Raw genomic sequence first — 24,722 nt, 5'->3', positions numbered from 1 at the left:
TCACGCTTGGCACAGCAGACACTGTAAATGTTATGATACCAGGATTATTCCAGATTCTCGACAAATAAGGTCATTTCTTTCCCTTGCAGAATGTGAGAGAATTCCTGGCCCTGTTTCTCTCTTCACTTTCTCACAAATGTGAGGGGGGGCGGAGTCAACAAATCACTGAAGCTTTTAACAAATGCCCACAGCTTATCTCCAGTGAATTTATTTCTGGGGTATGCTTTTACTGTCTGTTTTTAATTGCTCTGAAAATGAGTGAATTTTGAGGCCTCATCTCTGGCTGGTTAACAGCAGAGCAGGCATGGGACTGGAGTCACATATAGGCCCAGAGTGGGTAAGGGTGACACATTACCTTCTGTTTGTCAGGTTTTATGACAATTTTATGAATCAACTTCGCCTCGTCCTGACGTCAGCTCTGAATTACTTCCAGATTATTGAATAAAAATTTGCATTCACGAAGTGCACAAAGAAACCACCTCACATTCTCCAGGTTAACAGCCCAGGAACCCGAACATTTCATCTTCAAAAGCCAATCAGTCGGGGCCCTTGCCACAGGCAAGACCCCTCCCCACTCAACCCAACCAGACCAACAACAACAACCTGCATTTACAAAGTGCCCACGGTGCGATAAAACATACCAAGAGCACTTCAGGAGGGGAGCTAACAAACAACGGGCCGCTTGAGGAGTTGGGAGAATAGATGACCAAAGTGTTTGTCAAAGGGGTAGGTTTTAAGGGCAATCTGAAAGGCAGGTGGAGAGTTGGCGCATTTAGGAGGAGGTTCTGTAGTTCAGTGCCCAGCAGCCGATGCCATGGCTGCCTTATGTCGAGCACAAGGGATCACAGTTACTGAGGTTGGCAGTGTCCACCTGGGATAAGAAGAACACTCGAGAGAGAGAGAGGAGGCCGGGCCAGGTTTGAAGGGGTGGCAGTCTCTCAGCTTTCAATTGTAAGCGATTCCAGCAAGTTCAACCAGGAACAGGGGACCAGGAGGATCAATAGCTCATTGACCAAAGAACCTAAAATCCAGAGATAAGAGAGACAGCCCTTGACATCAAGGCCACATTTGACTGAATGTGACATCAAAGGAGCCCAAGCAAAACTGGAATCATTGGATATCAGGGGCAGACTCTCTGCTGGTTGGACTCATACCTGGCACCTAGGGGGAATGGTAGTGATTATTGGAGGTCAGTCATCTCAGCTCCAGGACACCTCTGCAGGAGTTCCTCAGGGTGATGTCCTAGGCCCAACCACCTTCAGCTGCTTCAGCAATGACCTTCCCTCCATCATAAGGTCAGAAGTGGGGACGTTCGCTGATGATTGCACAATGTTCAGCTCCATTCACGAATCCTCAGATTCTGAAGCAGTCCATGTTCAAATGCAGAAAGACCTGACAATATCCAGGCTTGGACTGATAAGTGGTAAGTAACATTCTCACCACACAAATGCCAGGCAATGACCATCACCAACAAGAGAGAATCTAATCATTACCCCTTGACATTCAATGCTATTACCTTCATCAAATCCCCACTATCCTGTCCCACCATCGACAAGGCACAAGTCAGGAGTGTGAGGGAATAATCCCCACTTGCCCTGAATGGGGGCAGCTCCAACAACACTCAAGAAGCTCAACACCATCCAGGACAAAGCAGCTCCCGCTCGACTGGCACCAAATCCACAAACATCCCACTCCCTCCCCGACCGATGCTCAGTCACAGCAGTGTGTACCATCTACAAGATGCACTGCAGAAACTCACCAAAGATTCTCAGGCAGCACCTTCCAAACCCACGACCCACTTCCATCTAGAAGGACGAGGGCAGCAGATACATGGGAACACCACCCCCTGAACTTCCCCTCCGAGCCACTCACCATCCTGACTTGGAAATATATCGCCGTTCCTTCGGTGTCAGTGGGTCAAAATCCTGGAATTCCCTCCCTAAAGGCATTGTGGGTCAACCCTACAGCACATGGACTGCAGCGGTTCAAGAAGGCAGCTCACCCCCACCTTCTCAATGGGCAACTTGGGATGGGGCAATAAATGCTGGCCTAGCCAGCAATCCCCACATCTTGTCAAATAATAAAAAAAAGGAGACCTTTATGCCAATTTGAGCTACATTAATAACACAAGAGCCATAATTGTCCTCACAGCTTTGGTGAGGTCGTATCTGGAGGCACTGGTTTTGTGTCCATTTAAGAATGGTGAGTGATTGCGTTTGGGGTTAGGGAAGGATATTTGATTATGGGGTGAATTGAGGAGAGGACAAAGATAGGTAACATTACAGAGCAGGACATCAGTGGCTTAAGAGAAGGAAATGATTATCGAGAGAAGGCACAAAATTATTACAGACAATCTATTTCAACATTAACAGTGCACTGAAGTTTCAATCGCTGGTCAAGTAATCACAGATAGTGTCAAGAAAATCAAAAAGTTGGGAAGTTTTGTCTTTGGGAATGGCCATTTCTGTTCTGTTCCCAGAACCAATGCTGGATTTAGGATAAGGTTTCACAGTGTGGCAGTGTTATGGAGATGGACTAATGTAGAGAAAGAGACAGGGGGATGTAAACAGAGAAGCACGTGTTGCAGTTTGAAAATTATTGTCTGCTTTGACAGCGATCTCAAAGTCATGGTTTACAATGACATCCTACTTTCTAGTGGGATAGCCTCCTTTCTGTCCTGAAACACCAATCATAGCCCACAGTCCTGCAGCTGTCGACAAACACTATTTCTACAAATGGGTAAATAAACAACGTGTGAGGGAGGTGTCTGAGCAGCATTGGCGACAGGATATTTAATACAGAGGTTCAAAACTGTCAGGAGTTGTGGTACCAATAGGGACCAATGTTTAGGGGAGGTGAAGACAGGGTGGTGTTATCGCTGGACAGTTTATTCAGACACCCAGGTGATGTTCTGGGGACCCGGGTGGAATCCTGCAACGGCAGATGGTGGATGTTGAATTCACTGAAGATTAAGAGTCTGATGAAGACTATTGCCAATTGTTGGGGAAAAACCCCCATCTGGTTCACTAATGTCCTTTGGGGACAGAAGCTGCCATCCTTACCTACGTGTGACTCCAGACCCACAGCAGCTGTTAACTGCCCCCCTGGGCAATTAGGGATGGACAATAAGTGCTGGCCTGGCCATTGACACCCTCATCCCAATGAATAAAAAAAAAACAGGAGTGTAGTCAATATCAGCCACAACCTGATTGGATGGAGAGCAGGCTCAAGGGGCTGAATGGCCTACTCCTGCTCATTATGTTTATGTCAGTTACAGAAGTTTCCTTTGGTCAGAGAGTGGGTAACCAGAGGGGGGGATACGTTTAAGGGCAGTGACAGAAGAAGTAGAGGGTGGGAGGAGTGGGGAGGGTAATGAAAAGACATTTTTTAAGCCGGAGTTGTTGCGGTTTGAAACGTGGAAGCAGATTCGATCACCACTTATGTTCACAAAGGGGAAGCTAGCCGGATTACAGCAAAGTCAGAGTGGGATGGGACTGATCAGATCAAAATTCTGATGTGGTGAGCCCAGTCTCCGTGAGGAATGGTCTCCAGCTGGAGGAGGGGAATTTATCAGACACGGGTTCTGCAACCGGAACACGGCATTATCATTTCATAAAGTCACTCAGCAGAAGGCCATGATCGGAGAGTGTGTTTAGGCTCGGAGTTGGGGAATCGTGACTTTATGAAGGAGCCACTGTGTGGGCTAATGGGAGTATTCCCCTACAGCCACTGGCAAGTAGAACCAGGAATACTGACGCTGCTCAATATTCACCTCCCTCCCTCTCCGACACCCGCACCTTCAAGAGGGACTGGGGCTAATAGACAAACCTTGACTTTAGAAGAATGAGAGGTGACTTTATTTAAACAATCAAGATTCTCAGGAGATCTTACAGGGGAGATGCTGAGCGGTCGTTTCCCCTTGTGGGAGAGTCTGGGATCAGAGGCTATCATTTCAGTGCGGCCAGTCGTCCATTTAAGATGGAGATTGGGAGGAATTTCGCCTCTCACAGGGCTCTCCAGTCATTAACTATATTCAAGACTGAGATAGATTTTTAATCAGGAGGGTTATGGGGTAAAGGCAGGAAAGTGGAGTTGATCAGATCAGCCATGAGCTGGGGGCCACGATGTGGCTATGCCTGTGTTGGACTGGGACGGACAAGGTCAGGAGTCACATGACACCAGGTTATAGTCCAATGGGTTTATTTGAAAACACAAGCTTTTAGAGGCTCGCTCTTTCTTCAGGTGTTAGTGAGAGGATTCAGGGATTTACATATGCATATCAATTAGAACCTTCTAACTGATTAAAGATTTAACAGCATCTTAGGTTTGTTTAGTACATCCTCATCAATGATGTGACCCTTTGATCTTTTACTTATAAATTCTGTGTCTGATATTACCTCTTCCTCTAACATCTGTAGGAGGAGTAAGGCTCCGAAAGCTTGTGTTTTCAAATAAACCTGTTGGACTATAACCTATGTGTCCTGTGATTTCTGACCATGACATAGGGGGGCAAACTCAACGGGTTGAATGGCCTACTCTGCTCGTTTGTCTCAGGGTCATAAGAACATAAGAACCAGGAGCAGGCCGTCCGGCCCTTCGAGCCTGCTCCGCCATTCAATAAGATCATGGCTGATCTTTTCGTGGACTCAGATCCACTTACCTGCGTTCTCACCGTAGCCCTTAATTCCTTTATTGTTCAAAAAAAACTACCTTATCTTTAAAAACGTTTACTGAAGTAGTGTCAACTACTTCACTGGGCAAGGAATTCCATAGATTAACAACCCTCTGGGTGAAGAAGTTCCCTCTCAATTCAGTCCTAAATCTGCTCCCTCTAATCTTGAGGCTATGTCCTCTTGTCCTAGCTTCACCTGCCAGTGGAAACATCCTCTCTACTTCTATCTTATCTATTCCCTTCATAATTTTATATGTTTCTATAACATCCCCCCCTCAATCTTCTGAATTCCAATGAACATAACCCAATCTACTCAGTCTCTCTTCATAAGCTAACCCCCTCAACTCTGGAATCAACCTAGTGAACCTCCTTTGCACCCCCTCCAGTGCCAGTACATCCTTTCTCAAGTAAGGAAACCAAAACTGCACACAGTACTACACAGTGTGGCCTCACCAGCACCTTGTACAGCTGCAACATAACATCTCTGCTTTTAATCTCAATCCCTTTAGCAATGAAGGGCAAAATTCCATTTGCCTTCCTAATTACTTGTTGTACCTGCAGACCTACCTTCTGTGATTCATGCACAAGGACACCCAGGTCCCTCTGCACAGCAGCACGCTGCAACTTTTTACCATTCAAGTGATATTGGGTCTTCACTAAGATTGGTCAATCCGGGACAAACTAAATCTAATCAGGCCTGGGGTATAGGCTCCAATCACACAGCCCAGGAGATGGCCATTCAGTCCATTATGTACGTTCTGGCTCACAGTTGTAAGTGTGACCCTAATCCACTCACTGCCCTTTTTCCATTATGTACACATTTTGTCTGTCTTCCCCCTCCCCAAAGTGTTTAACCAATTCCCTCTTGAGATGCAATTTTAAAAGAAAACTCAGAGAGAAGTTTGAGGAAAGGTTATTTTTGTTTACCTGTTGAGAAAGGAATTTCCAAAAGGGGTCAGTTTGCGGAAAGGTTTGTTGGCATCGACCATTAGGGCGTTTCCTGGGATCACACTCTCCGTCTCTCCGTGCATCACAGCGATGAAAGAGTCGGTGGTGGGTTCGGGTCCCACTCTACTCCCAGGAAAATCTTCCTCCAGCAGGTACTGGATGAAAGTGGTCTTCCCTGTGGAATACTGTCCCACCACCAGGATCATGGGTTTATTGTCAAAATCTGCATCTTCCAGGGAAGGAGTGTGAAAATCGTGAAACTTGTAAAAGTTCTCCAGGGGCAACAGTTTGGTTTTGTACAATTCCTTCAGCCCCTCTGTCACCGTGTGAGCCTTCTCAATCACCTCCTCCTTCTTCTTCTCGTGTTTCTTCATCCAACTGAACATTTTGACAGAGGAATAAAAAAGATATTTCCCGGTGTGGGGGCTGAACAAAAAAAGGGGCACACACACACACAGAGAGAGAGACAAACGCAGACAAAATAACTTTCCGTTCACCGGATACTTTTCCTCCCTCGCGATTTTAAAAGTTGCCCCTTTGCCACTTCAGCAAACAACAAAAAGACAATTTCAGAAGTTTTGCAGAACTATAATTTTAGGGGGAGGAATTGCTGGGAGCAGCTCTGAGCGAGATTGCCGTTAGTTAACTAAGGCACAGCCTCCAAACTTGCGCAGAAAACACTCCTTAATTATTATAAAACCTCCTCCCAATCCCCACATCCAATATCCCCTCAACTAATAAATATGCTTAAAGAACGAAATTAAGTGACTAGTTTTGGAACCACCCGGCGCCATCTGGCGTTCGATATTATTTTATCTCCATTACTCCTGACCAGAACAACAAAGGCAGACCAGTCGGCCCATTGTACCTTTGCTAGCTCTTGGACAGAGCTACAATTCATTGATCGGACCCTGTTTGAAGTTATGAATGTGGAGGTGGCGGTGTTGGACTGGGGTGGACAAGATCAGAAGTCACAGGTTATGGTCTTAGATAACAAGGTGTAGAGCTGAATGAACACAGCAGGCCAGGCAGCATCAGAGGAGCAGGAAAGCTGACGTTTCGGGTCTGGACCCTTCTTCAGATCTCTCCTACTATCTCACGGGTTATGGTCTAACAGGTTCATTTGAAATCACAGTTAACATCATTTCGGGAAGAGTTCTGAGGGTCACCAGACCTGAAACCTTAACTGATTTCTCTCCACAGATGCTGCCAAACCTGCTGTGCTTTTCCAGCAATTCCTGTTTTTGCTTTGGAGTGTGGTATTGCGCTCTTATTTAAGGAAGGCTGTTAAAACCCTGGAGAGAGTTTAAAGAATATTTACTAAATCGATACCAGGAATGGGAGATATTAAATGCAAGGAAAGATTAGAGACAACAACAACCAGAAATTGCTGGGAAAGCTCAGCAGGTCTGGCAGGATCTGTGGACAGAAAGCAGAGTTATTTCGGGTGCAGTGACCCTTCCTCAGAACTCTGAGAAATTGGGTTTATTCTGTTTGGAGCAGAGGAGATTAAGGGATGACCTTATTGAGGTGTTCAAAATTATTAACAATTTTGAGAGTGTAAAGAAGAATATTCTGTTTCCACTAGTTGGTATATCAGTAACTAAGGGTCACAATTTCAAGACTGTCCAGCAGGAGAGCGAGGAGTGAGAAGAGGAGAAACTTCTTAGAGAATGTGTTGTCTGGGAGAGTGATGGAGGCGGATTCCATAGGAGGTTTCAAAAGAGAGCTGGATATGTAGAGTCATGCAGCTGGAAATAGACTCTTTAGTCCAACTTGTCCATGTTGACCAAGGAGAGGGTTTAGAAAAGATTTGCCGGGACTAGAGGGTTTAAGTTATAAAAGGAGAGGATGGATAGGCTGGGACTTTTTTCCACTGGACCTTAGAAGTTTGAGGGGTGGCCTTATAGAGGTTTATAAAATCATGGAGGGATATCATGGAGCAAGGTCTTTTCCCTAGGATGGGGAGCTCATAACAAGAGGTTTTATTTTTAAGGGGAGAGGAGGAAGATTTAAAAAGGACATGAGGGAGCAACACTTTCCACACACAGACAATGGTTTGGATGTAGAAGAAACTGCCAGAGGAAGTGGTAGATGCAGGTACAGTAACAACATTTAAGAGACTTCTGGACAGTTTGGGAATTGATACAGAGTAAGAAAGCTTTATAGGCCAAAACACAGGCAAGTGGGACTATATATTTGAAAATGAAGAAGTTAGAGGGCTGGGGAGATGGGGCTGGAGAATGGGACTCACTGTTGCAGGAGCTGGTACAGATAGGATAAGCTGAATGGCCTCTTTCTGTTCTGTAAAATTCTATGATTCTGAGAGTCTATTTCACAGGCTCCACACTCTCTCATCCCGGATCTACCATCATCTAAATCTCCCTTTTTCAAATATCTTCACCTATTTCTCGTCAAAAATTCCTAATTCAATTTGCTTCTATCCAATTCCAGATCATCATAACTAACTGATTATTAAGTTATCTAATTTAGTGAAAAGAAGGAAAAGCTACAATTATATTTTGTTTACAATTTTCTTTTTAAAATCATCAGCATAAACGCCAGGGAACATAAAATTAACACTCTGTACTCTAACATTATAAAATATCGCAGACACTCTTCAAGTGAGTTGTTGTTTTGTCTGGAGACAAAAGTCTCATTGAAGTTTTTTTCTTAAACCGTAAAGGATTTGTATAGAGTGGTGGGGGAGTAACAGTTTCAGAAATGTTCTTAGGCAGATGACTGCTAGGAATAAGGACTGTTTAACCACAAAGAATGATGGAGACAGAGGTCTTAAAAAGTAGACAAAAACTGGCACATATAGTGGAGCAGTTTGAAGATTCATGCTAGATATTTTTGAAGCAACCTTTTCAGAGATGTTATGACTCACTTCTGGAGCAGGAGGGGCTTGAACTGTGGACAATTAGACCAGTGACAGGGGCACTATCCATTGTACTACTACAGCATGCTGGGGGACAATAGGTTTAGTCTGGGATCGCTAGTGGGCTACGGTGACAGGGCAAGACTGTGGGATTGGTTTGGGATTGAGGGAAGAGAACAAGGCATTAGGATTGGTTTGGAGTAGGAGGAGGGATTAGTTTGATACTCATACAGAACTATGGAGAGAGACTGTGACAGTGGGATTAGTTTGGGGATCAATACAGGGCTATGAGAGACGAGGGTAGTGGGATTAGTTTGGGATTGATACAGGGCCACGAGGAGAGAGCACAGGGCAGTGAGAATAACTTGGAATTGATACATGATAACGTGGAGAGAATGGGGCAGTGGGATCAGTGTGGGATCAATACAGGGCTATGGGGGGGGCGGGCAGAGAGACTAAACAGGCGGATTGGTTTGGGAATTGATACAGGACAGCAATGGGGCAGTGCGATTAGTTTAGGATTTAGACAGAACTCTGCGGACAGTGGGGGACAGTGGCATTAGTTTGGGATTGATGCAGGGCTATGGAGAGGGGCGAGGACCATGAAATTGGTTTGGAATTGACACAGGGCTATTGGGGGACAGGTGTGGTCAGTGAGGTGAGGGTGGGATTGATACAGGGCCCTTGGGACATTTTCTTCTGGAGCCTATATTCAAGTCCCACTCTGGAAAATGAAGCACGAATATCCAGCCTCTTGAGTTCAGTCCAGTCCAGAGGAAATGCATTGTTATCAGGAAGTGCTGTCTTTTCAACGAGGTGTAACACTCAGCTCTCTTCAGGTCAATGTGGAAGATAACACATTTTGGACAGGTGACCCTGACAAATTGACAAATATTTATCCCCCCTCTCCATCACCTTAGCAGATGATGTGACCATCATCACATTGTGGGGGATTTTGCTGTGCTGTTGTTTGTCAGGCTTTTGTCATCACAACAGTGACTATGCTCCTTTGGTGCTTCACTGAGTGTAAAGTCCATAGCGACATCCAAAGGCTGTCAAAGGTGTGATAGAAAATGGTCTTGCTAAGCAGTATCACTCTGTAGCTGGAGCTACAGCCATTTCCCACAGGAAGATCCCACAAACACTAACAACCATGAAACAAGCAGACTGCTTTGACAAATCATTAGAAATCGAAAATCTCAAACGACATGAGGAGAATCCCAGCCCTTCATGTAACCTTGATTTCATAGAATGTCGTTGAGGCAGTGAGTTCAAAGGAGGGATCCTGCTGCTGCCACACTTTCCTTGGAAATCTTAAACTTCTTCCAAATTTTACCCAATTCCCTTTTTAATAGAAAAAAAAATTACAATAATGACCCTGTGCTGAAAACAATCACCACTGAAGTATTTGATATGATTTAAAAGGTGCTGAAAAATAACTGGAGGGTAGCACAGACTGTGCTAAACTCTGTCCCCCTCTCTCTCTAGGCAGAGGCAATGACCTGGTGGTATTATCATTAGACTGTTAATCCAGAGACCTGGGTAAATTATCTTTGAATGCCACCCCAACAGATGGTGGACTATGAATTCAATAAATATCTGGAATTAAGCGTCTAATGATGAGCATTAAACCATTGTCAATTGTCAAAAAAAAAAAACCCCATCTGGTTTACTAATGCCCTTTAAAGGAAGGAAACTGCCATCTCTACCTGGTCTGGCCTACATGTGACTCCAGACCCACAGCAATGTGGTTGATTCATAATTACCCCCTGGGCAATTAGGAATGGGCAACAAATGCTGGCCTAGCCAATGATGCCCTCCTCCCATGAATGAATTAAAAACAAATCATGGAAAACCAAGGGAGAGGATATTGAGCTCAAAATCGATTTTAAACAGTATTTGTTGTCACATAGAGGAGTCGGAAAGTTCTCTGTCAAAACAACAGGTTCAGTGACTGAAGCAGGGCTATAGCCAGTTGTACAGTAGAGAATGGCAGGAGAGCAGACAGATGGGATTAGCACCAACTCTACAAGGGGACAAACAAAATAAATGAAATATTTCTGATACATTTTAGCCTTCTTTACCCTGGTTGTCAAAGGCATCATTGGCAAATAAAGATTTTATGATTGGATGTTAACCTGTCCATTTCACTGTACAATCTGGACCTGAAGTAGTTTTCTGCCAAAATCATTAAAGGAAACTAAACAGATGCTTGGCCTGCTTGCGAGAAATCAGGTATTTTCTGCTTTATGACAACAGACATATCAATATTTCATTTCTGCAAGTTCCAGCTGTGCTTAATATGCCACATTAATGCTAAAATATTAAACTACTTGTTAGTTCTTAAGTAAATCAGAGGCTGGTTGGTATTTATTATTCCTGCTTTGAGAGCTCAGAACCAAGTCCAAATAAACTGACTGCCTTTCATTCCATGTTAAACAGTTGATACACAGTGACATAATATTTCCCAGATCAAGGCTTATGGTAAGTTGGACATGATCTTATTATTGAAGGTAAAACACAGAAAAACACATGTGTTTTTCTAGCACTTTTCAGAGCACTGCACAGTCGGTGAAGCGCTATGAAACAGTCACTTTTGTATCACATTGAGGTTGTCAAATCCCATCTCTGTAACCTCCATAAACTCAACCAACCTGAGATCCCGTGTCCTGTATTTCTGGCCTCTTGCACATTGCTGGTACTGTTACTGCATTGTAGCAATTGTGTCTGCAGCCACCTGGAGCCCTAAACTTGGGAATTCACTCCCTACATCTCAGTCTGTTTCTCCTCCTTTAAGGTGCTCCTTAAAGTCCACCTCTTGGTCACCTGTCTCAGCGTTTCCTTATGTGGCCCGGTGTTAAGTTTGTTCGCTTACACTCCTTCAGAGGTTCAACTACCTTGGAGTGGCTACATAAATGCAAGCCATTGTTACAAGATAACACAAGTATGTGGAGCTGCTGCATGCACTGTACTGGGTGCTTGTCAAGTTTGCAATGATTCTATTACCTAGTGCTAATCTCCTGCCTTTTCCCCATGTCCCTGCACATCATCTCTATCCAAATAAACATCCAATGTCCCTCTGGAATGTCTCAATTGAACCTGCCCCCAGCACATTTCCAGTCAGTGCATTCCATACACTAACCACTTGCTGGGTGAAAATGTTTTTCTCATCACCCTTGCTTCGTTTGCATAACACTTTAAATGTATGCCTATTTTTCTTTCCAGCCCAATCAGGATCTTGAAAAGCCTCAATCAGATCTTCTCTCATACTACTTCTTTCCAAGATCAGTCCCAATTTCTTCAATCTCTCCTCCTCACTGAATCATTCTTTAAATCGCTTCTGCACTCTCTCCAATTGGTTCACATTTTTCCTATAACGTGGATCCAAAACTGAACACAATACACTAACTGAGGTCCAACAAGTGTCTTGTACAACATCACCTCGTTACTCTTGTACTCCAGGCCCTTATTAAAGCACAGGATGCTTTATGCTTTTTTAAAGCAGCTCTCTCCACCTGTCCTTCCACTTTCAATGATCTGTGCACACACTCCTCCAGGTCCCTCTGTTCCTGCATCCCCTTTGGAAGTGTAGTCTTTATTTTATATTGTCTCTCAAATGTTCTTCCAGCTGAAGTACATCTCACATTTCTGTTTCTGAACCTCATCTTCCCCACCTATCCATTCACTTCAACGTCCTTTTGGAGCTCCACACGGTCCTCCTCATGCTTTACAATTCCTTCAAATATTGTGTCATCTGCAAACTTTGAAATTGGTCTCTGCACACAAAGACCCAAATAATTAATACATTAATCAGGAAAAGCGAGAATCTGAATACCAACCCTGGGAAACTCCATTGAATCCTTCCTCCAGTCTGTAAAAGGGCAAGGACTTGCAAAATAATTAGCGAAATCTTATGAATAAATCGCTATGTAAACATCAAGTGTTTTGGAATGCCAAGTTAACTACTTAATGTGTTAATGTGGTAAATTACCTGTCTGCACATTTTGGTCTTGAAAATAAAATTTGAAAAGTCAAACACAACAAAGATTTTGGCTGTGGTAATGGAAAGATTTGCTAAGGGTAGTGCTGTTGATGTATGCAAGGGAAAATGGGAATACGTATGATTAAAAGGTCAGTGGCTACAAGGAGTCAAAATTGGTTGAGACAAAATACATGATGCCACCTAGACCAGCATATAGAAGACATAATTTCAACATGTGCAATTGACGTGAAACATTGACTGTAAGAAACAGTAAGCAGTAACAGGTTACTGAAGAACATAGGTTGCTGAGGTGAGTAGGCACACAGCAAATGTCATTTGAGAGAAAGCAGCCTGAAGTGATTAATTATGGTAGGAAGAAGTGGTGGAGGCTGGTACAATTACAGCATTTAAAAGGCATCTGGATGGGTATATGAATAGGAAGGATTTAACGCTGGAAAATGGGATTAGATTATATTTAGCATATCTGGTTGGCATGGACAAGTTGGACCAAAGGGTCCGTTTCCGTGCTGTACAACTAAGAGCAAAAGGAAGAAAATACAAACAATATGGCACAATTCTGAGCAGGGCAGGACCAAAGGAACCTTGAAATCTGTGCACACTAAACCTTTGAAGGGGGCTGGACAAGTTGCAAAAGCTGTTAAATAGGCAATTGAGATGCTTTGCCTTTTGCAATAGAGACAGTGGGTATAGTGCAAGGAATTTTATAAATTACTGGGTTTAAACAAAATTGGAGGGATTTTAGTCCATGCCTGGGCTCCGCACTTTAGGAAGGATAGCAAGGCTATAGAAATTTAAGAGAACAGGACTAGGATTGGGGAAGTTCGATACTGGAGAAGATGAGATAGTTCTCCTTAGAGCACAGAAAGTGAAGGTGAGATTTAAAAGCAGGGTTAAACTCATGGAGGGTTTTGATAGTAAAGATAAACAGTTTCTAGTGGAGGGTCCAGTTACTCGAGGGATATGGATCTGAAGCGATTGACAAACAAAACAAACAGAGGGATGAAAATATTATGCAATGAATTTTTAAGATCTGTAATGCTCTAGCTGAAAGGGCTGTGTAACAAGTTTCAAAAGGGAATTGGATAAATAGTTGAAAAGGAAGAAAATGTTTCGCCATTATGGAGAAGTGGGAGAGCTCTTGCTAAGAGCCAGTGCTGGCATAAGGGGCTGAATGGACTCATTGCACATTATGATTCTGAAAGCCTTTTCCTCTGCAATAGTATTGTACCAGCAGAGGGCAACATCGGTCCACACGTGTGACCTGTGCAAAAAAAAACATGAGTTGGGCAGCAGATCATGGGTGGGGTGGGGACTAGGGGGGTGTGTAGCACTGTTACAAGAGTGAGGTTTTAAAGGATAATTTAAGATGAGAAAAACACAGCAGATTAGTCACGAGGTATGGGGAGTGACTCTACAGAGGGAAGAGATGCAGATGGTACACAGATACAACCTTAAGCCAGTTAGTGCCTTCACATCTCTTCCAATTCCAAATTTAAATCTGAGGAATCCAATCATGTATTCAGAAGAAATCTCTTCAGCCAGAGGGGCAGTGAGACTGGAACTTGCTCTCGCAGGGAGTGGGTGGAACAAATGCTAAAGTTGCATTTAAAGAGAAGTCAGACAAGGGGAAAGGACGGTTACTGTGGTAAATTTTAAAGAGTAAACACTGGGACAAATTGGCCTCTTTCTGTGCTATTGATCCGGTGTAATCCAAAGTGAGTTGTGAACTTCACGGGAACAAAAACTGGGAGGCGAGGACAAAGTCAGAAGTCACAACACCAGGTTATTAGTCCAACAGGTTTATTTGAAATCAGAAGTTTTCGGAGCGCTGCTCCTTCATCAGGTGAAGTCCTGAAAGTTTGTGATTTCACATAAACCTGCTGGACGAGAACCTGGTGTCATGTGATTTCTGACTTTGTCCACCCCAGTCCCACACATGGCACCTCCACATCATGGAGGAGGGGAGAGAGACATTTCTGTGCAAGAAAGGAGCCCAACTTTGTGCATCTTTTAAGATTTTTGTTTATTACAAAACATTTTGTTTAATAAATAGCTTAATATAAATGTGTACAAAAATGTTCACTTGTTTTTAAGAGTAGGAGCTTGGGTTTGTACAGCGAAGGGAGACATCAAAAGTCACAGTACTTTCAATCACCATCCTTCATTACTGACAGAACATCGATAGTTACTTTATTTTTGAATGATTCTCAGGTTAAGGCCCCCTGGAACATAACTGCTGAAAATAACCTCTCGAAAAACAAACCTTCTTTTAAACAGTATAACAAATTGATGAGACCTCTCTTCAATATTATATATACAATCATCTTGGTCTGCAGGTGAAAAAGCATAGGCAGAATGTGGTTGCCTCACATCCCCCTCTCCCCCATCTCCCCTTCTTTACCCCCACCCCACCCCCTCCAAACTCGGAACACTGCGAGGGCAATACACTGTATTCTGTGACATTCCCCCCCCTTCAGGAATGTTAGGGTATGAGACACAGATAGAAAGGCGAGGTTTTTGTTTGTGGTATGTGGTGCGTGGGGGGGCTCAAGAGATTTTACTTTTTTTGTTCCAAGGTAGAATTAATATCAGCTGAAAAGAGACAGTATCCCTTTAAACACTTGGACTTGTGTGTATACACGGAAGCTGCCGACTCAGAGGGTTCTAGTTAGTACACAGGCGAAACGAGAGCACTGAAGTAGCTGCTTAAATGCTCACCCTGATAACAAAAGACACGCACTCGAAATTAATGTTAATTCCTGACAGGCAATTATCACCCCCAACATTAGCCTAGTTTACAATCATAGTGGCACCAACATGGAATGGCACAAAACTCTGGATCTCACTAACATCCTACACCTCCACTGGGAGAACAGAAGCCTCTAGCTAAATCCAGAGGCAAACCGTTTTTGGGACACTGAGGAAGGACTGCATCCTGATCAAAGTTCCTGCAGACAAAGCCTGAAACTCAATCTGTGGTTCCCTTTCCCCACATCTCTGGAAAGAAGCCAAGACAAGATTCCCTTCAGCCACAAATGAACAGCAAACACGGTCAGTTAATAAAATCAAACTAAACTGCAACAAAAATATAACGGGTTCAAAACTCTGGAAAGGCAAGTTTCGGAGTGACATCAGGAATTCCTCAGTCCAGAGAGAGTGTGTTCCTGTCAAGAAGTGGTTGAAGTGGAGAAGGTCAACCAAAACTTTAAATTAGGATGGAATAGAGTTTTTATGGATGCACAAGTTTGGTGGAAGGACTACTGACTCTATCTTTCTTGGAAAGAGAGAAGCAGCAATAGGCTTATTTCTGAATGTTTTCCAGAACAGGATTTTCAGTCAAAAGTGGCTTGTGTTTGAATTAGAGAGAGAACGGGGTCACTGATCAGTGAACAGACCAAACCCTGGTCAGTCCTGGCAGTGCCAGGTGCGAACACGTTCCATTCCTGAGTCTGTTTGAAGTCAGAACATGATGTAGGACAGTATAAAACAGCTGTTCATAAGTACAGGAAATGCTCATAGGTCAGATATTTAAGATTACACCCTTGTATGTGATCACATTCCTAGGTTGGACGTTGGTACAATGGGACCCCCTGTACCTCAAATCAAAGATCAACAATTGATACAATTCAGCAAAGCTCTCAGGCTATTAGAATGGGAGCTCCATACACAGGGAGGGTGAACCATGTGCTTTCAAAACACAGATGCAACTGTTACACTCATCTAATCGTTTAAAACAAATAATCAATGACACCATTAGCAATTTCTCCACAAGCCATATGCAAATTCAAGAGGTCAGTGAATACCTCTCCAAGCTACCACCACCAAGCTCACAACCAACCAGTTACCAGTTCCTTCTGATGAAAATAATTCCATCTACACTGTCCTCATCAAACACTCCCAGGACAAGGACAGCACGGGGTTAGTTACAGAGTTAGGATCCCTCTACACTGTACCTAAACAATCCCCAGACAGGAACAGGGTTAAGTACACAACAACTCTGCAGTCTCCTGCCCAAACTGATTAAGGCAACAACAAACTTAAGTTTTAAAAATGAAAATTAATGAACTCTGATAGTAATTGGCACATTATTTTCCACAAATGGCACACAACGTGGAAGAATGTAAACCTCATGAAGGTGTGAATGAAAAAGGACAAAGAGATACAGGGAGGGGTGAGAAGGAAACTGGATGGATGGGAAGAGGGTTTAGAAAACAAAACACAAAACAGGGAAATGGAAGGATAGAAAACTATTTTAAAAAAAGCAATTAAAATTAGAATAGGCACAGCATTCAGTCCACTGTTGAATTTTCAGACAGATTGGTGTTTAAAGTGGAAAGCATTCTACATTTCATTGTAAATCTGCCTGAATATTTATTCACTAATCCAACTCAATAAAGGCCACATAATGTCCTGTTGAAGACTAGGATTTAACAGCAGCCTGTGGAAGAGGACAGTAGGGAGGGTGCTGGGTGTTGTGGTACTGGTGAAGATTTGCAACTGTAATCCTAATTGATAAGAAGTTTAGAAAGCAGCATCTGCACTAATTCTCCATCAACCTGGGCCCAGCCATGATATTAAACACCCTCAGAGCAAGGGATACTTATAAGTTTAGCAGATATCAATGGCCAGTAAATAAAATGTTGAATTTATTCAGCAAAGACAACCCCACAGTGCACAATCGTCTCACTCATGGAACACACCATGCGCCCCTTCCCCTCTCAGCTCTCCCCATCCAACCACACTAGCTCAAGCCCCACCAAAATCAGCTAACTACATTCTGACTGACATTAACCCTTACTGCCCCAGCCCCTGGGATAATGCACAGCCTGCAAAAAAACTATAACTTCAGATTTAATTATTATAATCCGTGTCTCATCGACACAGACTTACTTTAAACGTTTTAAAAAAAAAAGGGGAAAATCCTGCAGGATCCCAGCTCCATTTTCTCCCACTGATTGGAGAGGCGAAACTGGACACCAAACAAGGACAGAACCAGGTTCATGTGAAGCATCCTGCAGTCAAATAGGCTGTTACACTTGTCCAAGTTTTGCAAAAAGACCACTCCAACAACACAACAAAAAAAAAAGGATATCACCACTGTTTGAGAGAGATCAGGGTTCCATAATGAGATTTACAAATAATGCTGTGATATCACTGTCACTGGAAATTGGGTCTGTCTGAAATCATAGACACTTAAAGTTGCCAAAAGACAACATTTTATATTATTCTAGCAGAAAAGTGGAACATAAATTTGGAGATTAGAAACAAAGTGCTGGAGAGACTCAGTGCTTTTTCCAGCACCCTTTTTATTTCAGATTTTCAGCATCCACAGTATTTTGCTTTTACATAATTTGGAGAGTTTACTTGGTGGGGGGGGGGGGGGTGGGGTGGAAGAAAGTGGACACAGAGTTGGCACCAATCAGAATAACGAAACCAAAAGTGCAAAGAAAATTAACATTCACAACAGTTCTTTCAAGAAATGGGTTTTCACAGCAAGGATCTCCAATCACTTGATACTGAAATACTTCTCCCCACCCACACCCCAATGAAAATGGTTTCAAAGAGAATACTGAAAGCCGAATAACCAAATCAAACATTTACAATTATCCTAACTGAACTCCAGAGCCTACTCCTGGGCAGGTTTTTTTTTTAAAACTAATAGTTCATCTGAAATAAGCCTTTAAACAATCATTAACACTCAAAATTCTTCACTTCAATTTCTTCTTGCTTTTAAGAAAAGCATGATGCGAGCTGACTACTTGTGGAGTCGGCGGCAAATTAATTACTGTATCTGAGGAGCTAATCAGGCTACCCCCGGTTAGTGCTTTTAACAGTTTATGTCCCTACATCAGGGCATATTTAACGAAATAAAAGGAGAGAGTCAAAATCTACAGACAAATGCTTTGAGCTGGGTGTGGGGTGTGGAAATGTGGTGGAGATGGTATATTGTCATGGAAGGCGAAGAGAGGGAGAAACAGAGAAGTACAGATGGAAAGATACATGTACAAAGAGGGACAATTCTGCAACAAAGGCAGCCACCCTTCCTTTCCTGAAATTTACATTGTAATGTCGCAACACGTTTGCGCAAACACGTTTGAAAGCGATCAAGAATTCAGGGATTTGCTAATCTCTTAATCAAAAGATCTCAAATTAATTTACGGATAATAACGACTGGGTAAGTGGTGGAGAACAAGGAATTCCCTGTGCACTAGTCCCTCTGCTGAAACAAGCAGCATTTCATCCTGTAAAGCAAATGTCTGCTCCTAACAGGACATGTAAATAAACAACTGAAATGTCACATACGTGTGCTTGATCACTAGGAGTTGTAGGGGACCTTCTCGGGTTAATGGTATCAAAAGGCAGGAAGATGTGCAAGTTAACTTGACAGTCTGATAACAGAGATTGGGGCCTCAGAAGACAATTTTTTTGATTAAAAGTACCTTGTATCGTACAGGTGAATGGGCAGGGTACAACCTGCTGCTGGCTGTTCTAATCTCTCATGGAGAGGCACACTGTCTAATTCTGTTGCTCCAGCAGTACTTGCTCAGGCAACAGAATTCTGCATGCTTACATAAATACTGTTGTATTCACACAAAAATAATCATGGCATCAAGATAACTTTCCTTTGTCAATTATCCTACTGTGGGGTACATCTCAGAACAACTTTTACTCATTATGTCTCTCTACACCATGCAATTCTCAAGGGAAATTAAAGATAGACAGCAAACCCCAGAACTGACAAAATTCATAATCCCAGAATGAATAAAAAAAAACACCTTTTCTTCTCGGATGAAAATATAATTCAGAGCCCGCAGAAAGAGAATAGATATTTATCAACATCTCCCCTGAAACAGCCAATGCCACAGTCTTGTTACACTCACTCTCTCCCACACAGGACCCTGCCCCATCTTACTTCAGACATTAAAAAAAAAACAGGGATACATCCTCCTCTATCTGACCTTTTCTACAGTTGCACAACAACTGAGGATGGGAAAACAGGTCCAATTGGGAACAGGAGAGGCCCAGATCCTGGAATTCCTCCAATCCCCAGTCTAGCTGTATCCCTGAAGCTGACACTGTTTGACATAAGCTGACCAATCTCAATTCTGAAACCAGATAAACCCACACACTGGTCATTTCTGCTTAATTTGTGATAAACTACACGAACGAAATTCATATTATGAACATTGCCGAAAAGTCTTTCGATTAACTTGCACCTGACTTCCTAGATCTTCCTTCATTTCCCCCTCTTCTGCGAGAGGTTATGCGAGTTGGCAGAATTTGCATCCAGGCCAGCATAAATAGTTGGGCCCCTCTTAGGTGTATCAATTGTTAATTAACAAAGTTTGCTCTGTGTACGAGACATTGAGCTACATCTACACCTTGCTCCAAAGCAGTGGTAACTCCAAAACTTCCAAACGGGCTGCTCCCTCAAGAAGGGCTTTGGTGGCCAACCTGATTTCACTTCAGTTTCCAACACAAAACAGGAGTGAGATTTAAAATTTCCCCAGGACTGTCCTGGAGTCTGTGGCAATTGAAGGCATATCTACAGGACATTGATGAGAATAACCCAAGAGGAAAATTGAAACAACAATAACAACAACAACAACAACAAAAAAAAAAAAATCAGACATTTTAACAGGCCATGTAAAGTTCCAGAAAAGGCAGTGAACTTGGAACGATGAATGCATCAACTGACCAAAAGCAGGAGTGTCAGGCATGAAACTGAGAGGATGAGCACGTTAGGAAGTCAAATGGAGTGGATCAGGGAGGAGGAACTGAGCTGTCTCAATAAAATCTCGGGATACACCCGTTGGTGGATACACAGGTTGGAAACTCCAGGTGATGTAACAAGAGAATCTCTTAAAGCTGAAGGTTTGAGAGAGATGGGAAAACGCCGAAAACAAGAGTCCCTTACGGTCATTCAAAGTTTTGCAGCCACAGTGACTGAACCATCCCTCTGCAGGTCATGCACAAGTCAGTTCACTTAAATCACATGCCCAGAACGGCCAGGCAAAAACAAAAAGGCAATGGGGCCACGCACTCAAACACTCTAGAAAAGTAATAGGCAGGTTGGTCCAGCACCATTCGGGGACCAACCGCAATACCAAGAGTTTTTTCACCGAACCATCCTTCTGCCAAGGCCTGTTATTATTTTTTGTGGCTGAGGAGGAGGTAGGGTGCATTTAAGAAAGAATTGAGAATTTAGGCAAGGCTGGGATTGAAGGGAATGATGCTACATATAAATGAGAGATTACAGCTCAGCTTCTGTAGAGAGGGGACACAGAATCTTGGTTTATGGCCCAAATATGGTAGCAGAATGATCAATGCTACATAGGCCCCCATTCACAGGGACTATGAGTTATCACATTTCTGACCTTCAGCTGATTAAAAGGGCCAACATGACACTTGGGGGATAAGGAGGAAACCAGAAAGTTAATTCTGTCTCCCAGGGTGGAGACAGGGGAAAATAAAAGAGGTCCCACAGGAAGGAGGAGAAACCATTTCACACAAGTACTGGCACTTTTGACTCCATTACGGGTTGATGAATGTTCCCACAATCAGAACGGATTGTGCACACTCCGAGGAAGACTGAGAAAACCATATGTATGTGGATTTGTTTTTTTTTTGGTTAAGGTACATTGGTCAATCACCTAGTTAGCCTTTGAATTTATCACAAACCAACTCTTCGATTCACACCTTTAGGTTGCTGCACCCTTGAACCCTGAATTAAGAAAGAATACAGGGCTCCCAAAAGGCAAACTGTGTTGTGCCTTCTCCCGGCCTGTGGCCCTTCCAAGCAACCCGCTATATTAACAGGTAAAGCTCCAGTGAGAGAGTCGGCAATCTCATCACAGGTTACACAGGACGGTTATCACTGCATCTTTAACTAATGTTAAAAGCCTCAAGAATGCATTGAGAAAGATCTTTTCTTCTGTTTTGGATGCAATGCTTACAAAATACCACAACGGTAGATTCACATAAAGGGATACTCTCTCTTTAATGAGCTGTGTTGCAGTTCTACAGCACAGCCATCGTACCAACATTGGGAAAAATACGAGTTGAACAGACTGAGTCATCTAGTGTAAGTTCTAGCTCCAAGGCCTCCATTGTGATTGGGTGCAAGATAGCTGTCTGAGTGGGGAGCAGGGGAAAAGGGGGAAGAGTTCATTTCTGAAGAATTGTACGGAGACGACACTGGGTTTTGAGTGACTGACACAGACTGTGGTTGCCTCAAGTTCAGGATACTGTTAATCGCACTCTGCAAATGCTCATTCAGGGTGTCGTCCTGAGGGCTGTCGCTGGAGAAACTGGCATTGTCCATGTCGAATGACTCAGACTTGCTCCGCTTGGCAGGTGGGAGTGCCAGTTCCCAGGGCCCATCTGGAGGGTCCGCTTTGATGATTAACTCATCCTCAACGTCCGACAGCTCCTTCATGAGCCCCCCGGTGCCATCCTCAGCTCTTCCTCCGGGAGGCTCCTCCGATTTGGGAGGCAGGTGGTGCGTATGCGTTCGAGCCTTCCTACTGAAGCTCGAGACCACCGCGCTCTCCTCAGCTCTGCCTCTCGCAGTTCTCACCTTTGGACTCTCCGCAGATTTGCAAGTGGCTATGACACTTTTGGAAGATTCCTCACACTTGGACGCCGTTTCTTTCTGGCTGTCCTCCACCCTAACAGTCCCACCCTGAGGTGGGGTCACAGCAGTTCGATCAGCCGACAGCGACTGCGCATTCTCCCGATACGTCTTGCGCGGCGGCAGCTTACAATAGTTGGCACTGCGAGGCGGCTTGTTCTCAGCCGGAGACGGGGTCGCGTGTTCGAGAGTCCCGTTCATCTGGCCGACGCTGGTCACCACCAAACATTCGGTGCTTTTGATAACGGAGCTGGTGGTGACTGACTGATGGACCGGGTCGAGGGCAGTGTTGTGAACCACTTTACTTAGCCCTGCCTCCTGCTTGATCTTAAGCTTCAGGCCAATCCTGCTCCGAGCCTCATAGGTCTTCATTGGAGGGGGCCGACTTCGGGTGTGGAGAGTCTCGTCATCGCCGTCCCTGGCCCATGAGACGGAAGGTGAGGCTCCCGAGTGCTTGATGACCAACTTTGTTGGCTGGATCGGTGTGGCTGTTTGAGTCGAGGGAGCTCGAGGGGTTTCCAGTGAAGCAGCCGAAGCGTTGCAGGAGGGGGATGGAGAAGAGGTAGCCAGGCCATGGGATCTGGAGGAAGATGCCACATATTCATCTACAGTGGGGGAAGAAAATAAAAGAAATTAAATTTGAATGCTTTTACACTCAATTCCCCTACCATCATCCCCCTTCCTCTTTAGCTACACATCAATTTAAATCTCTCATTCTCGTCTTCAAATCCCTCTGTTCAGTCATAGAATCCTACAGTACAGAAGAGGCCTTTCGGCCCATCAAGTTGGTACTGCCAAATATATACTAGTCCCACAGCCTTGAATGTTATGACCCTTCGAGTGCTCATCCAAATTTTTTAAAGATTGTGAGATTTCCCACCTCAATTACTCTCCCAGGTAGTGCACTCCATGTCCCAGCACCCACTGGGTGAAAACATTTTTCATCAAATCACCTCCTAAACCTCCTGACTTTCACTTTGAAATTATGTACCCTTGTTACTGACCCTACCAGCCCTCCCTCCCTCCCTGTAATTTTCTCCAATCCCATAACCCATGGAGATATATGCACCTCTGCAATTTTGGCCTTTGCGCACCAAGCGACCAATATCAGTCACTGGACCTAAAGGTACCTATAGCCCCAAGGTCTGAAATCTTCATCCTAAAAATCAATGTCTCTCTCTCTCTCTTTTAAGACCTTCCTTAAAACCTAACTAAGTTTTCAGCCACCAGACCCAATATTTTTTCATGTTACTGTCAAACTTTGTCTGATAAGCAGACCTGTGAAATGTCTTGTAATATTTTACGATGATAATGATGCTGTACAAATGAAGGCAGCTGGTGTTGTTACCTTATCTACACTAACTATACAGATGCTGACGCAACTACTGTGTATTTCAATCTCACCAAGTAATCAGGGAAGCTGAATTATTTTTCATTTTGATTTGATATCTGTAATTTATTTTGTGCTTTGTTCCAAGGTTTCAGTCCTTTGGTGAACTTTATGTTCAGCTTTTCAGACGTTTCAAATAATTCTGTACAATCGCCAAAAAAGCCCAAAGAGATGGATGAGGAGAATTTTCTCTTCAAATAAAGACAGAAGAAAAAAACCCACCAAGCTGCGAAGGTTTGTAAATTGCTGTCTGAGATGTGATGGGAAGATTCAATACTACATGGGGAGGTGGGGGCCTAGTGATATTATCACTAGACTGTTAATCAACAGACCCCAGTAATGATTTGGGGACATGGGTTCGAATCCCATCACAGCTGATGGCGGAATTTGAAGTCAATAAAAATCTGGCATTAAGAGTCTAATGATGACCACAAATCCATTGTCAATTGTTGGAAAAAACCCATCTGGGTCACTAATGTCCTTCAGGGAAGGGAAACTGCCATCCTTACCTGGTGTGGCCTATATGTGACTCCAGACTCAAGTTTGACTCTTAACTGCCTCTGGTGATGCCCTCATCTCATGAATGAACATTAAAAAAAAAAGAACTTTCAAAAGGGAGTTGTATACCACCTTCATAGAAGTAGCACAGTCACAATGGGCTGAACGATCTCCTACTGTTGTAAGGCTTCGCGGGATGAAAATAATAAAGGTGATGGGTGGGGCGGGGTTTACCCACTGGTTAGTGAATTCCAAAGTACCTGCTGTGAAAACCTGCTGCTTCAGTCCTACTCAGGCACTTGACATAAATGGGCCTTTTACCTTGGAATGAAAACCCCAAACTCTCAGAACGTTTGGCAGCTCCGAATCCAGTAGCTCCATTGCAGGGCAGCACCAATGGGAATGCAGTGATGGCTGCTCCCTTATTGTACCCACTCAAAGCTTAGGATTGTCACCGGATTTCTTGAGATAGCTGAGTGTTTGAACCAGGGGGGGCAAAGGGGAGGAGGATCATTAGGAACGGCATGAACAGGGCTCTCAAAGCCCCAGGCTTTTTCCTGAAGGAGGGTCCTGACCCGAAACTTCAACTTCCCTGCTCCTCTGATGCTGCCTGGCCTGCAGTGTTCCTCCAGCTCCACACTGCATTAACCTCAAAGCCCCAGTTCCCCTTTTTCTATCAGGCACTGACTGCCTTTG

General features: G+C 43.8%; 2 protein-coding genes across 6 annotated transcripts in view; both read right to left on the bottom strand.

Moving 5' to 3' along the window:
- Nucleotides 1-6,325, bottom strand: part of LOC109938654 (EH domain-containing protein 2-like) — a 29,378-nt gene extending 23,053 nt beyond the window's left edge. The window contains exons 1-2 of the mRNA XM_048618142.1: nucleotides 5,600-6,325; nucleotides 3,825-3,828 (exon numbers count right to left, since the gene is read on the bottom strand). Of these exons, the coding sequence (XP_048474099.1) occupies nucleotides 3,825-3,828; nucleotides 5,600-6,006 (411 nt within the window). The 5' untranslated portion in view covers nucleotides 6,007-6,325. The remainder of the gene's footprint in view (nucleotides 1-3,824; nucleotides 3,829-5,599) is intronic.
- An 8,177-nt stretch (nucleotides 6,326-14,502) lies between these two features.
- bicra (BRD4 interacting chromatin remodeling complex associated protein) overlaps nucleotides 14,503-24,722 on the bottom strand; it is a 122,434-nt gene continuing 112,214 nt past the window's right edge. For all 5 annotated transcript variants that reach the window (XM_048618133.1, XM_048618134.1, XM_048618135.1 and 2 more), the window contains one exon: nucleotides 14,503-22,743. In XM_048618133.1, coding sequence (XP_048474090.1) covers nucleotides 21,581-22,743 — 1,163 coding nt within the window. In that variant the 3' untranslated portion in view covers nucleotides 14,503-21,580. The remainder of the gene's footprint in view (nucleotides 22,744-24,722) is intronic.

This window comes from Rhincodon typus, chromosome 39 (genome assembly GCF_021869965.1).
Source record: "Rhincodon typus isolate 14 chromosome 39, sRhiTyp1.1, whole genome shotgun sequence".
Taxonomy (NCBI): Eukaryota; Metazoa; Chordata; class Chondrichthyes; order Orectolobiformes; family Rhincodontidae; genus Rhincodon; species Rhincodon typus.
Note: the sequence above shows the minus strand (reverse complement) of the source record. Positions and strands in the feature narration are given on the sequence as shown.